We start from the raw sequence: 12,162 nt of genomic DNA, 5'->3' as shown, positions 1-12,162 counted from the left end.
AAGGCCTTGCCCAAGAGATACATACAAATGTCCACAAATAACCCTCTGATTCGTTCCGGTCTTACATCTATTTCTACAACCTCATTTGAGCCTGAGCATACAACTCTTCCGCCGCGACTTGTAACTCCCTTCTTCTTCTCTCCGCCACTCCGAGTGTCGGAACCGAGCTCCGCCGAGTCACAGACTGCGCCGACGTCGAACGGGCCAGTACCGCCGTCGCTAATGGTTCGATCCAGTCCGGATTTGTACTGTCGAATACAGGCGAGCGAGGGGGTATAGACGAGCGTGATGGGCGGGATATGGAATGGGAGAATCGGACCGGGAGCTGGGGAGGGGAGGGCGAGTCGATCGTTACAGATAGTCGGGGAATGGTCGTGTCCGCAGCGCCAAGTGATAGTTCCGGAAGGACGATTCCCGTAGATGGAGATTCGGTGGTCTGCACGCCCTTCCGCTCATCCAGACTATCCATCTCTCCGCCCAATCCCGCCTTCTCATTCGCCTCTTCCAGATCCAGCTGCCTTCCCATTCCCACGGTTCGTTCCGACTCCCGCCTGCCCCGCCGGGAGAAGAGGGACCATCCCGGACTGCTGGAGAATGTTCCCTTCCCCTCGTCAATGCCAACGCCAAACTCGGGACTCGTGCTCGCCAAAAAGTCCGTGATCGATTGAGTATCGTCCCAGTCCGTCTGTCCCTGCTCCTGATCGCCTGCGTGTCGGGCGTATCGCCGCCGGGGCCGGAAGGTTGCACGGACGGCAGCGGGGAAGCCTAGGCGGAGGCAGGGGTCCACAAAGATCCCAAGCTGACAGTCAGCCTTTGTCCCGGCGGCATTCCCAATCAAATGTCCGGGAACTCACCAGAGCAAAGAAGATCCCTCTTCCGCCGTATAGAAAGTTATGCAGCCAATAAACCGCGTACTGCCCCTCCGTGAAAAGTCCTCCGCGGGTACTGTAACTGAGATCCTCGGCGGTGATGATCACATTGACAAAGATGAGGGCGAGGGGGTAAAGCGATATCTTGAGGGCGATGATAGCGAGCTTATCTTCCAGCCGGTGCATGCGGGATTTAGGCAGCCTCTCCCTGTTGGGCAGGAAGCGGGAATACCACTTCCCCTTGGCGCTGGGTGCGGATGTGGGCGACGGTGAGACGCCGGACGGCGTGGAAGGGAAGGTGGTTGTTCCGGTACCGGTGGCAGTGGTGATTTCTCGCAGCTCGGAAGAGGTGATGTGGAGGTTGTTCCGCAAGAGAGCGCGTTCCGTCGCTCGGGATTGCCGATAGAGTGTGACGAGGACCTGCGGGTCAGTTCTCGTCGCACGCAGTATGGTCACGGTGGGTACGCACAGTAGATACGGAGACAGCGGCTACGAGGCACGATAGCAATTGCCAAAAGTACTGTATCGTCAGCTAACTGGACACCGTGCACTCCTATCCTTGACGGATTCGAGAAACGTACAAGGTCCAGCACAAAGTCTCTGATTCTGAGCACCTTATCAGCTGCAGAGTCAGCTACTAATGCGCGTAGCTGTTTCTGTTCGCAAGGAGTAGCAAAGAGCTTACCCTGCGTGAAGTAGCAAACATTGTATATTGGGTCCAAGCCGAAATGGCCCAGCGCGGCGGGAACGAGCGGGACGCCAAAGCCCAATATGACCGAGCCGAGAATGTACCATCGTTCCAAGCCTGATCCATCAGCTTCTCGTCCCACCGCTTCGAGGTAGCAGCCAAGGGATCGCAGATGCCGTGGAAGAGGCTGACTCACGCGCTTGGATGGGATTGATGCCGAATGATATGGCCAGCATGAGGTTGATACCTATACATGTGCAGATCCAATTACAGCTGTCGCGTCAGCTTCGAATGTCGCCAGCACTCCCTCGAGTCTTGTTACGCCATGAGGCTCAGGTGGACTCTGGACTCACAATCCCAACGTCGCGAGAAGAAAGTACACGCCCGCACTACAAGCCGTCCGATCATAAGTCAAATCGCCATCCCGCTGTTGGGTCAATTGCCACGTCCTTCAATCTCCACAGATGATACTCACGGTGAGTACAATAAATGTGACATTATACACCAACTCCATCCCCATGCTCCACAGGAGTAATCGGAAGGACACGCGGTCGAGATGATGTCGAGCCGACGGGACGCAGTAGATCCATATCGAGGCGAGACAGACGAGCAGGCAGAGGAAGAAGGAGAGGACAACGCCGGTCAGTGAGCCATCGCGGACGCGCTGTAGCGTCAGCTCAGGAACAGAGGGAGAGGATAGAACGGTGGGTTACGTACCTGGATCAACTCGGGGGTGAGGATGAAGCCACCAATTGGCATACCCGTGTCGGCCATGACGCCGAGGACAGGTCGAGCAAGTCGAAGTTGCCGAGGTGGATGAGCCGAGTACAATGGTGGTTGATGAAAGTCCTCAGGTCTGGACCCGGACGAGCGCTGGGGAGGCTTTCAGCGCTTCAGCGCCCAAAAGTAGATAGTGAGTGCCTCTGCAGCGAGGGCGACGCACAATTATCGGTGCGTTTCGGTCGAGGTGCTAAAGGTGCTTGTGATACTCAGTCTCTACAGGTCGGTGTAGCTAAAGAGATGAGCAACAGAAGAACGAGAGGGAGACGACGAGTGGAGGTGGATCTACAGTTTGACAAGTTGACGCTGATCTCTCCTCCTTAAGCTTGTTCTCCGTGAGTACGGGACTTACTCTGCACCAAGCTTTGATTGCTGATCCAGGGACCAAGTCATGGGGCGCCAGCCCAAACACGTTACTCCGCGTGATAGTGAGGTATCAGTGCATCCGTCCTAAGCGCCTAAAGCGCCCAAAAACGCCTTCCCGACTCGGTTCCAGAACATCAGCCCATCTTCCTTCTTCTCAGCTTCTTCTCCCTGAACACTTCGACCCTTCCTCTCACCTGCAGCTTTGGAAGCGGCGCGATCGTGCGCCTCCCGCGTCACGCCCCTTCACAAACAACAGCAAAGACATCTTGCGCGTGCGCTGAGGTGATAATTGGCATTGCAGAGTGAGACAGAACGGCCAACTTCTTCATTCGGGGGGTGTCACTCAGGCACACCCGCGGAAGACAGAAAGATCGACAAGGTTCATTGCCTCATCCGGAATAAAACGGGCATCTCACGGAGATCCGGGGTTTTAAAGTTCGGGTCCGGCTGCCGTCCGTGTCCGTCGGACTCGATAATCTCCGATGAACCAGCTCCCCCTCCCGTCCCCTTGTCAGTCTAAGAGATCTCGCTTGGGATATGGCATGGGTGGTACGGTCTGGCTGGACTACCGTTAAATTGAGTCGCATTACCGTTCCCTAGAGATGTGAGGCTCGCACGAGCGGAAACAGCTGCGGAAACGAAACCAGCCTCTGCCTCCGCGGCCTCCGCTGGGTCGTTCCTCCGCGGAGGACAGCTGCCGTGCCGCAGACGCGTCCGGCTGACCTCGGCTTCACGCTCGCGCGTTGCTGCAGTAACTTGATACAGCATGCTCGCACGTGACCCTGATATCGCCCGATATCGATATCGGTAGCTGTACGCCATGCCGAAGCCGAAGGTATGAGCGCTGAGCCGTCGCTGGGGCGAGCGGTCCCGAAATAGCACACCTCTCTCACCATATAACAGCTCATATAACCTGAAGCTTCGCAACGGCCGGTACGTTCACTTTCTCACCCCCCGACGCCAACTCACAGTGGGACTATCGAACGGTCTGACTTGACATTGTACCGGACAGCTCACCACGTGACCTCTCAGTATGGCCGCCGCCGCCTCCGCCGCAGTCGGCTCCGTCGGCGTTGTCACTATCCTTCCCAAAACCCCCCTTCCCATCCTTGTCATCGGCTCCGGCCTCGGCGGCCTCACACTCGCACACGCGCTCCGCGCCCACTCTATCCCTTACCGCCTCTTCGAGCGAGACGCAGCCACAGACGATCGAGCCCAGGGGTACCGGATCAGCGTGGACGATGGGGGCGCTAGCGCGCTCAAGTCTGCCCTTGGGCTCGAGGGGGATGGTCCGGCTTTGTTCGGGGAATTCGAGCAGAGCTGCGGGGAAAGACACGGGATTGGTGGACGGATTGACGCGGTTAGTGGGAAGGTACTTCAGAGGGGGGTGCTAGGGCTGCTCGGGGCGGGAGGGTGGGGCATGTTAGGGGAGTTGGCGGGAAGATGGGCGGGAAAGAAGTGGAGTGAAGGGACGTGGAGTGATTGGGCGAAATGGGCGGGGTCATTCGGTGAGTCAGGCAGTTCGCGATAGAGCTACAGTGATATTGAGCCTTGACTGATCTGAAAAGTATACAACCCCAACCCAAGCAAGACACTATCAGTCCCTCAGACCGTCAACAAGCATTATCAAGTCGACCGACGCGTCCTCCGCAACCTCCTCCTCCGCTCTCAAGCCGACCACATCACCCATTCCGCCGTCTTCACCTCCTACACTCTTCCCTCCGGCGCTGACTCTGCCTCCTCCCCTTCCTCCCCTTCCGCTTCCCTCCCTCGTTCCGACGGTTCTGACGGGGCTGAAGGCGTCATTGCCCACTTTGCAGACGGTACCTCGGTCCGCGGCTCCCTCCTCGTTGGCGCAGACGGCGTCCGCTCTTGTGTTGCCGCACAACTCCTCGGTCACTCCGCCATACCCCGCGATCTAGGCACTCGGATCATCTACGGGAAAACACCTCTCTCCCCGAGCGTCGAAGAAGGGCTGCATCTGACTCTCAGCAAGGGGTGCAGCTTCGTCGTAGATCCTACGGCTGCCGCCACCGCGGAGTCTGCGCCAGGGGACGAACCCGGATTGTTGCTCGTCCATGAGTGCATGCGGTTCCATCACCCATCCGCACCAGCCGACTACAGCTTTTGGGCTCTGGCGGGTCGGAAAGAGATCTTCGAGCGGTCAGAGACGGAGCTTCGGTCCTCTCTTCCTGCGTCTACCTCGGCCTCCGCCTCGGATCCATCCCCGGCGGATATCGCCCTCCACCTAACCAAACACTGGCACCCCTCTATCCGTCTCCTCTTCACGCAGCAAGACCCCAACCAGACCGCCTCTCTCAGAATGACCTCCTCTTCCACCAGCGGCACCGCCACCTGGCCGACCGATCCTCGGGTGACAGTCCTCGGTGATGCGATACACTGTATGCCACCGACGGGCGGTCAGGGCGCCAACACGGCTTTGCACGATGCTGCTCTCCTGGGGTTGGTTCTTGGTAAGGCGAAGGAGGAGGGCGAGGGGGTAGAGGGGAAGGGGTGGAGTAAGGAGACGGTAGAGCTGTATGAGGATGGGATGAGGCGGAATATCGGGGATGTGGTCGGGATGGCTGTCATTGGAGCGAAGAGGATCATCGGGGCTGATATGCCCGAGTTATGAGCCATCTATCTTGAACTGAGCAGCGTAGAGACTGGATGTGCTCTCCCTACGGCTTTGAGGCTTCCCCTTAGCCACCGTCCTTAGCCGTGCTCCCCTTTGCGATGACATACAGCAGCAGCAGCATGCTGGGGGAAAGTATATGCATAGGGGACAAATCGATCATGCGATATCAGCCACACTCCTGCATTCACGGCAAGTATACACAATGCCGTAAGGCTCCTTCCCGCACTTCCTCTGCTCCTGCGCCTTCAATGAGCCCTTCATTGAAGTATACCATTAGGCACCGCCGCTATGTACCCGGCTCAGCGCTTCGGCGCTCGGATGTAGTGAGTGCTGCGTACACCTCGTTCCTTGCCGTATCTCTATACTCCGCGCGAGTCTCCCGTTGTCCCGAGCGATGTCGCACATGTGTGCCGAGCCGGTCGGGCAGATTTTACCATATAGGCCCTAAACTTCACCCACCTCGTCACTGATATATTTATCTGACTTGACCCTCACACTGTATCTGCTCACTTACTGTGTCTCCTGGGTGAATCTGTCGACTCGGCAGCCATGCTCGTCTCCCGCCTCCTCGCCGCCTTGACGGTCTCAGTCGTCGCTCTCATCCCCTCCGCAGACGGCCGCTTCCTCATGAAGCGGAACCCCAGTATAGACAATCCCCAACCTGCTGAGGTCGCTACACCCTCCTGTCACACCAATGCCGAATGTATCCAGCAAGGTCTACCGGTACTGGCACCTCGGTCCAAGCGGGATCAACAACAGGCTCGAGCCGAAATACAGCGGCGAGAGGTAATCAGCCTGACCCAGACTTGCGGGGCTGGACAATTCGTGGGTCTTCCGGACGGGAAGTACCGCCTCACGATCGCTGGAGCGCAGGGTGGAGTTGGGAGTAATTACGGGTCAGTAGGCGGTCTGGGTGCCGTGGTCGATACCAACATCACCATTCGTACGGGGAGTAACGGAATACTCTTTTCATATTATATTGGTTGTGCGGGTATTCGGGAACCAGCGTTTGAAGGTTCGTTTGGCGGTGGGGGTGGCTCGTTTTTTTGGATCACGCCCCCTGGCAAATATCCGCAGGACGGTGCAGGTCAGTCGTTTTGCATGCTGAGGTACTGCACAGACAAAATGAAATGGCCACAAAGCTGACAGTACAGACGTCAACGCTGTCCTTCTCGCGGCAGGTGGAGGAGGTGGAGCGGGTTACTTTCGTGGGAGTGGAGGTCCCGGTGGCACTGATCCCTATGCGGCTCAGACCGCTGAAGGTGGCATTGACGGCGGAGACGATGGCCGGGGCGGCGGCGGCGGAGCAGGCTACATGACCGCAGGAGAGGGCTCGGATGGCCAAAGTGGTGTAAGTCTCGCGACTACCTGCCCATCCTCTCGCTTCGCCGATGGCATCGCTGATGAGATAGTATGGAGGTTCACAGTCACCGTACTATGGAGGTACCTTCAAGGGAGGCAACACCGGATACGCGGGCAGTCCTTACGCTACAGTGAGCCCATTCGAAGCTCATCCCCAGACAGCCGTGAGCTGACCAAGCCAGACTGGTGGCGCCGGGGGAGGAGGGGGAGCGAGCTCCGCTGGAGGAGGCGGAGGAGGAGGATTCCATGGAGGGAATGGTGGCAGATCCAGTGATGCCAGTAGGCGCGCAGAGGGAGGAACGGGCGGCTCTAGCTACGCCAAACAGCAGACGGATCCGCGCTGGCTCATCACTGTCTTATCTGCAGTCGCGACCCAGGCTGGAAGCGGGAGTATCCGGCTGGAGAGATACTAGGCTATGTCTGGAGCGGCGGGAACCTGGGTATGGGCGGAGGGGACATTAATGTATTGGAGGGTAGTGAGATCTGGCTTTGAAGTTGGACATTTTGGGTTATGTCAGGCCACAATGTCATACATTTCAGTGATTAGCGGTTCAGGGCAGACACGGTCGCGATTCGCAGATGACACAGGAAGCGACTCTGAGCTTGTAGCTTAAGCTTGCACATCGACTAGATTATTAACGGCCATTCACCTCATCGCTCTGCTCCTCGGCAGTCATCTTGCCCATCAATTTCCACTCTTTCGCATACGTTTCTACAGAAAGTCAGATCGCGACTCGTTCGAAATTCGGAAGAGTATGGACCAGCTTACGCTTGTATATCCTGATCATCCCATCATCATCGCTCGTAGTCAATACAGTACCCGTAGCGTTCCACTATGTCGTCAGCCCGCTCTCCTGTCGGTCTCGACATCTAGGAGGAGCAGTACTCACATCGACCATTCCAATCCTCGCACCCCTTGCGAACTCAGCCACCACCTCTCCTTTCCAGCTCGAGCCCCTCCCTCCCCCTCCAACCTCGTCATCCGGATTAGGCGGGGTCACCTTCCATATCCTGACGGAACCGTCCCGCGCGCCAGTCGCCAAGTGATGATATGATCTCCCGCAGTTGGGCGCCCAGGATAGAGTGGTGAGGGGGGATGCCGTCGAAGAAGAGGATGATGGCGGCAGGAGGTGTAAGAGGGTGGTAGGTGTGGGATCGAGAGATATTATCTGAGGGTATCAGCTGTGCACTGGCAATGAGGGCGCTTTGAACAGCTTTGGCCTGAACTCACCTTGACGCCAGGAGCGGTTCCTGCGAAACAAGCCAATACGCTTCCCCACCATTTCTCTTTGCACCAACTCAAACCCCATCCGCCCGTCGCCAGCTCGGCAGTGGTGGTACCGCCTGCATTATCGTCATTCGAGCCATCCTCGTTTGCGCCTGGGACAGGTAGTGAGGGAACGTGGACGTCATGGGCCAATGACCAGTCTGTCAAAGATGGGTCGAGTGAGAGATGGATCCGTAAATGAGAGTCGGTGGATATAGACGCCTGGGCGATCAGATATGCCTCTGGGGTATGCGAGGGTGATCGCTAGCTTACCACCCGCAACCCCAATCCTGGATCAGCCGGCCCAAACTCCACATCCCTCACACTCCCCTTCATCCCGCTCAAGACTCCCTTCTCCATCCATCTCCCCTCCTTGTTAGCGAGCGCTGATGCTGACGCCGTAGCCGACTGCAGTGCGGCGGACGGGGAGGCGGAGGAAGAGGAAGAGGAAGAGGGCTCCTCCCATATCCGGACGGTACGGTCATGCGAGCACGAGGCGAGGAGGTAGCCGTGTAGTGGGTGGGCGAAAGAGAGGTGGAGGATCGGCGCGTCATGTGCCTGTTGGCAGCTGTCAGCGTACATACGACTCGGGCAGCAGAGCGTTGCGAACGCACCTTCCACTCAGTCTCGAGGTCCCACGAACCCTCGTTGGACCGGCGGAACAGCTTTATCCGCTGGTCTGCCGAGCATGTCGCTACTGTGAGCCAAGTCAGTACTGAGTTGAGTATGATTGTACGAGCTGCAGAAGCACGATGAAGCGGCTCACGTCTCTCGCCGTAGAAATCATACACGACGTCTGCAGAGTCAGCTGCTGTTTTGGCGTATATCGTCCCGATCGGCCCAGTTTCAAAGCTCACGCGTGACAAGGTCCGAGTGGCCATGAGCTAAAAGGTTCGTCTGTATCATGCTGCCTTTCTGTCAGTGAGCTGTATAGGGCTGAAGTATAGGTTGTTGATGAATGTAGGCGAAGAGTGAGGAACGCGGAGACCCCACAGCTAACGGGGTTATATCGCCCGGCGATATCAGATGACGTGGCGCCCAGTCACACCATCACCACGATCACCCTCCAGCGCGCCTCATTGAACGCATTCCTCAGTACCATACCTCCTACTCAGCAAGGTCAAAGGTCTATACGCTATGGGCGAACAGCTACCAGCAGGATGGGAGGCGAGATGGTGAGTCTGCTCCGAGTATCAGCGAAAAAGAATGAAGCTGATCCATCAGGGACCAGCAGAACCAGGCGTACATCTATACCGGTTCGTCTCGCGCAACATCTCGTCTGTATCAACATGAGGAGCCAATACTGATCGAGTAGAACAATCTACCGGACAGCAACAATGGGAGGTCCCGACTCAACCTTCCTTCCCGTCGCAGGACCAGTCGTCTGCGCCCCCACCGCCCGCGGCAGCTCCATCCGGTAAGGCAGGGAGACGGCAGTACCCCACCGCCCAGCTCCAGTCGATGTACACCGCCCAGCCTGGTAGCTTCGAATATCAGAACCAGGGCCAACAGCCACAGCAGCCGCAACATCAGCAGCAGCAGCCGGCGTATGGGGACGCTAGCCTATCCTCTGCGGCGCCTAGCTTCTTCACCCCGGGGATGGCGGGCGGCGATGCGGGTGCGGGGGCGCAAGGCGGGGCAGCGTACCCTCAGCAGCCGATGCAGCAGCCACAGGGTGGACAGTTCCAGCAGTATGGCGGTGGCGCGCCGGTCGACCAGATGTCGAACCAATTCAACCAGATGAATATGGCTGGCGGCGCGGGCGGTTACACTGGCGGAGCGCCCGGTGCTGGCGGTTTCGAGCAAAAGCAATTGCACGCCATCAACACCATCAACCTCATCGGTATGCAGCCGGACGTTCGCGGCCTCGAAGCCCCTCCCCCACCCTACCTCATCCCCCAATCCGCTTCGGTTACGCAAAGCCCCTACAACCAGCCTGATCCATCCTACCAGCGCTGCACGCTCACCACCATGCCCGCGACGCAATCCCTCCTCAACAAGTCAAAACTCCCCCTCGCACTCGTCATGGCGCCGTACCGGTCCGTTCGGGAGGCCGATGGCGATATGCCCGTTCCCGTCGTTGAGGACAATGTTATCGCGCGGTGTAGGCGGTGCAGGGCGTACATCAACCCCTTTGTCACATTCATCGAGGGCGGAAATAGGTGGAAGTGCTGTCTGTGCGGACTGAGCAATGAGGTGCCGCAGCTGTTTGACTGGGATCAGGCGGAAGGGAAGCCGGCGGATCGGTGGGCAAGAAAAGAGCTCAACCACTCGGTGGTGGAGTTCATCGCGCCCACAGAGTACATGGTCCGACCTCCTCAACCCCCCGTCTACGCTTTCGTCATTGACGTATCCCAAGCGGCGGTCCAGAGCGGTATGGTCGCCACTGCCGCTCAGACCATTCTCGAAAACCTCGGAAACCTTCCCAACGCGGACAACCGCACAAAAGTCGCCTTTATCGGTGTCTCCACCTCCCTCCACTTCTTCTCCCTCCCTCCAGGCGCGACAGAAGCGAGTATGCTCGTCGTCAGCGACCTCACCGATGTCTTCCTCCCTAAACCCGTCGACCTCCTCGTCAACCTCACGGAATCGCGGACGGCGATCGAGTCGTTCCTCGCTCGTCTCCCCGAGATGTTTAGCGACTCGTTCACGGTCGGGAACGCCCTGGGATCGGCATTGCAGGCGGCGCACCAGCTCATCGGGAAGATTGGTGGGAAGATCATCGCGCTCACTGCGTCCTTGCCTACCCTGGGCGAGGGGGCGTTAAAGGCGCGAGACGACCCAAAGCTGCTCGGGACGAGCAAGGAGTCTTCCCTCCTCACCTCGGCGTCATCGTTCTACAAGTCGTTCGCGATTGAGTGCTCCAAAGCTCAAGTCGCGGTCGACATGTTCCTCTTCTCGGCCACCTACACGGACGTCGCCTCCCTCTCGTGCCTTCCCCGGTACACGGCCGGTCAGACTTACCTTTACCCCGGCTTCAACGCGTCACGCCCGGAAGACGCCATCAAATTCGGTACCGAATTCGGCAAGGTCCTCTCGCAGCCACTCGGGCTCGAGGCCGTCATCCGTGTCCGCGCGTCTCGCGGTATCCGGATGTCGGCCTTCCACGGTAACTTCTTTATCCGTTCCACCGACCTTCTCGCGCTCCCCGTCGTACCTCTGGATCAGAGCTACGTTATCGAGCTGCAGCTTGAGGACGACCTCAAGGGCCCGGTTGTCGTCCTCCAGACGGCCATCCTGCATACTACATGCTATGGCGAGCGTCGGATCCGGGTCATTACTCAAGCCATGCCGGTCACGGACACCGTCGGGGAGTTGTACGGCTCGGCCGACCAGGTCGCTATTGCCACGTACCTCGCCAACAAGGCCGTCGAGAAGAGCATGAATGGCTCCCTCGACGACGCGCGGAACGTCGTCACCAACGCCCTCTCGTCCATGCTCTCGGTCTACAAGAACCAGGTCACCTCGTCCGCTGGCGCCTCGGCCCAACTTGCCATCCCCGACAATCTCAAACTACTCCCCCTCCTCGCGTGCGGTCTCGTCAAGCACGTCGGACTCCGCGAGGGCGCCTCCATCCCTCCCGACCTTCGCTCCTACGCCCAATGCCTACTCACCACCCTCCCCTCCCAATCCCTCATATCTTACATCCACCCCCGCTTCTACTCGCTCCACAACATGCCGCCCGACGCGGGCACGATCGGGGAACACGGCGTCATCCTGCCCCCCACACTCAATCTCACGTCGGAGCGCCTGGAGCGACACGGTCTCTTCCTCATTGAAGACTCGCAAAATATCTTTTTGTGGGTCGGGCACGAGGCGGTGCCCCGTCTTGTCCAGGACGTGTTTGATCTGCCCAGCTACGCGGATCTGGTCGGTGGCAAGTTTACGCTGCCGGTCTTGGACAATCCGTTCAACCAGCGCGTGAATGCGATTGTGGCCAAGACTCGCGAGCTGAGGAGGGGCGTGTATAGGCCGCATTTGTATGTCGTCAAGAGCGATGCGGAGCCGGCGCTCAGGAGCTGGGCGTTGAGTTTGTTGATTGAGGATCGGATGGATGGGATGGGGAGCTATGCGCAGTACTTGACCACGGTCAAGGGCAAGGTGAGTTAGGGGTTGTCTGGATAGGGATGGGCCGAAGCTGATATGATAGGTTAATGGATAATGAAATTACCTAGATGAAGCGTAGTGATTA

At 58.3% G+C, this 12,162-nt stretch overlaps 5 protein-coding genes across 5 annotated transcripts; 3 read left to right on the top strand and 2 right to left on the bottom strand.

Moving 5' to 3' along the window:
* Nucleotides 1–73: 73 nt before the first annotated feature.
* Nucleotides 74–2,331, bottom strand: MKK02DRAFT_31894 (uncharacterized protein; the record flags this gene model as incomplete). The annotated part of the gene is made up of 9 exons (XM_053088397.1): nt 74–799; nt 855–1,289; nt 1,339–1,389; nt 1,451–1,491; nt 1,555–1,674; nt 1,754–1,830; nt 1,911–1,984; nt 2,033–2,221; nt 2,275–2,331. The coding sequence occupies 9 exons, from the start codon at nt 2,329–2,331 to the stop codon at nt 74–76; spliced, it is 1,770 nt and encodes a 589-aa protein (XP_052948234.1).
* Nucleotides 2,332–3,736: 1,405 nt separating this feature from the next.
* MKK02DRAFT_42848 (uncharacterized protein) lies at nt 3,737–5,338 on the top strand (the record flags this gene model as incomplete). Its single annotated transcript, XM_053092182.1, has 2 exons — nt 3,737–4,211; nt 4,305–5,338. 2 exons carry the CDS (start codon nt 3,737–3,739, stop codon nt 5,336–5,338), a joined length of 1,509 nt encoding a protein of 502 aa, XP_052948233.1.
* A 552-nt stretch (nt 5,339–5,890) lies between these two features.
* On the top strand, nt 5,891–7,116 carry MKK02DRAFT_31891 (uncharacterized protein; the record flags this gene model as incomplete). Its single annotated transcript, XM_053088396.1, has 4 exons — nt 5,891–6,428; nt 6,496–6,692; nt 6,754–6,834; nt 6,886–7,116. 4 exons carry the CDS (start codon nt 5,891–5,893, stop codon nt 7,114–7,116), a joined length of 1,047 nt encoding a protein of 348 aa, XP_052948232.1.
* Nucleotides 7,117–7,338: 222 nt separating this feature from the next.
* On the bottom strand, nt 7,339–8,876 carry MKK02DRAFT_22641 (WD40-repeat-containing domain protein; the record flags this gene model as incomplete). The annotated part of the gene is made up of 8 exons (XM_053086602.1): nt 7,339–7,415; nt 7,473–7,536; nt 7,594–7,872; nt 7,935–8,192; nt 8,244–8,528; nt 8,585–8,667; nt 8,737–8,766; nt 8,828–8,876. 8 exons carry the CDS (start codon nt 8,874–8,876, stop codon nt 7,339–7,341), a joined length of 1,125 nt encoding a protein of 374 aa, XP_052948231.1.
* A 231-nt stretch (nt 8,877–9,107) lies between these two features.
* Nucleotides 9,108–12,132, top strand: MKK02DRAFT_42845 (uncharacterized protein; the record flags this gene model as incomplete). The annotated part of the gene is made up of 4 exons (XM_053092181.1): nt 9,108–9,145; nt 9,195–9,226; nt 9,286–12,071; nt 12,121–12,132. The coding sequence occupies 4 exons, from the start codon at nt 9,108–9,110 to the stop codon at nt 12,130–12,132; spliced, it is 2,868 nt and encodes a 955-aa protein (XP_052948230.1).
* Between the last annotated feature and the right edge of the window lie 30 nt (nt 12,133–12,162).

This window comes from Dioszegia hungarica (assembly GCF_025882075.1).
Source record: "Dioszegia hungarica strain PDD-24b-2 chromosome Unknown MKK02contig_6, whole genome shotgun sequence".
NCBI classification, from domain to species: domain Eukaryota; kingdom Fungi; phylum Basidiomycota; class Tremellomycetes; order Tremellales; family Bulleribasidiaceae; genus Dioszegia; species Dioszegia hungarica.
The sequence above is the reverse complement of the archived record's forward strand: the minus strand, read 5'-3'. Positions and strand labels throughout refer to the sequence as shown.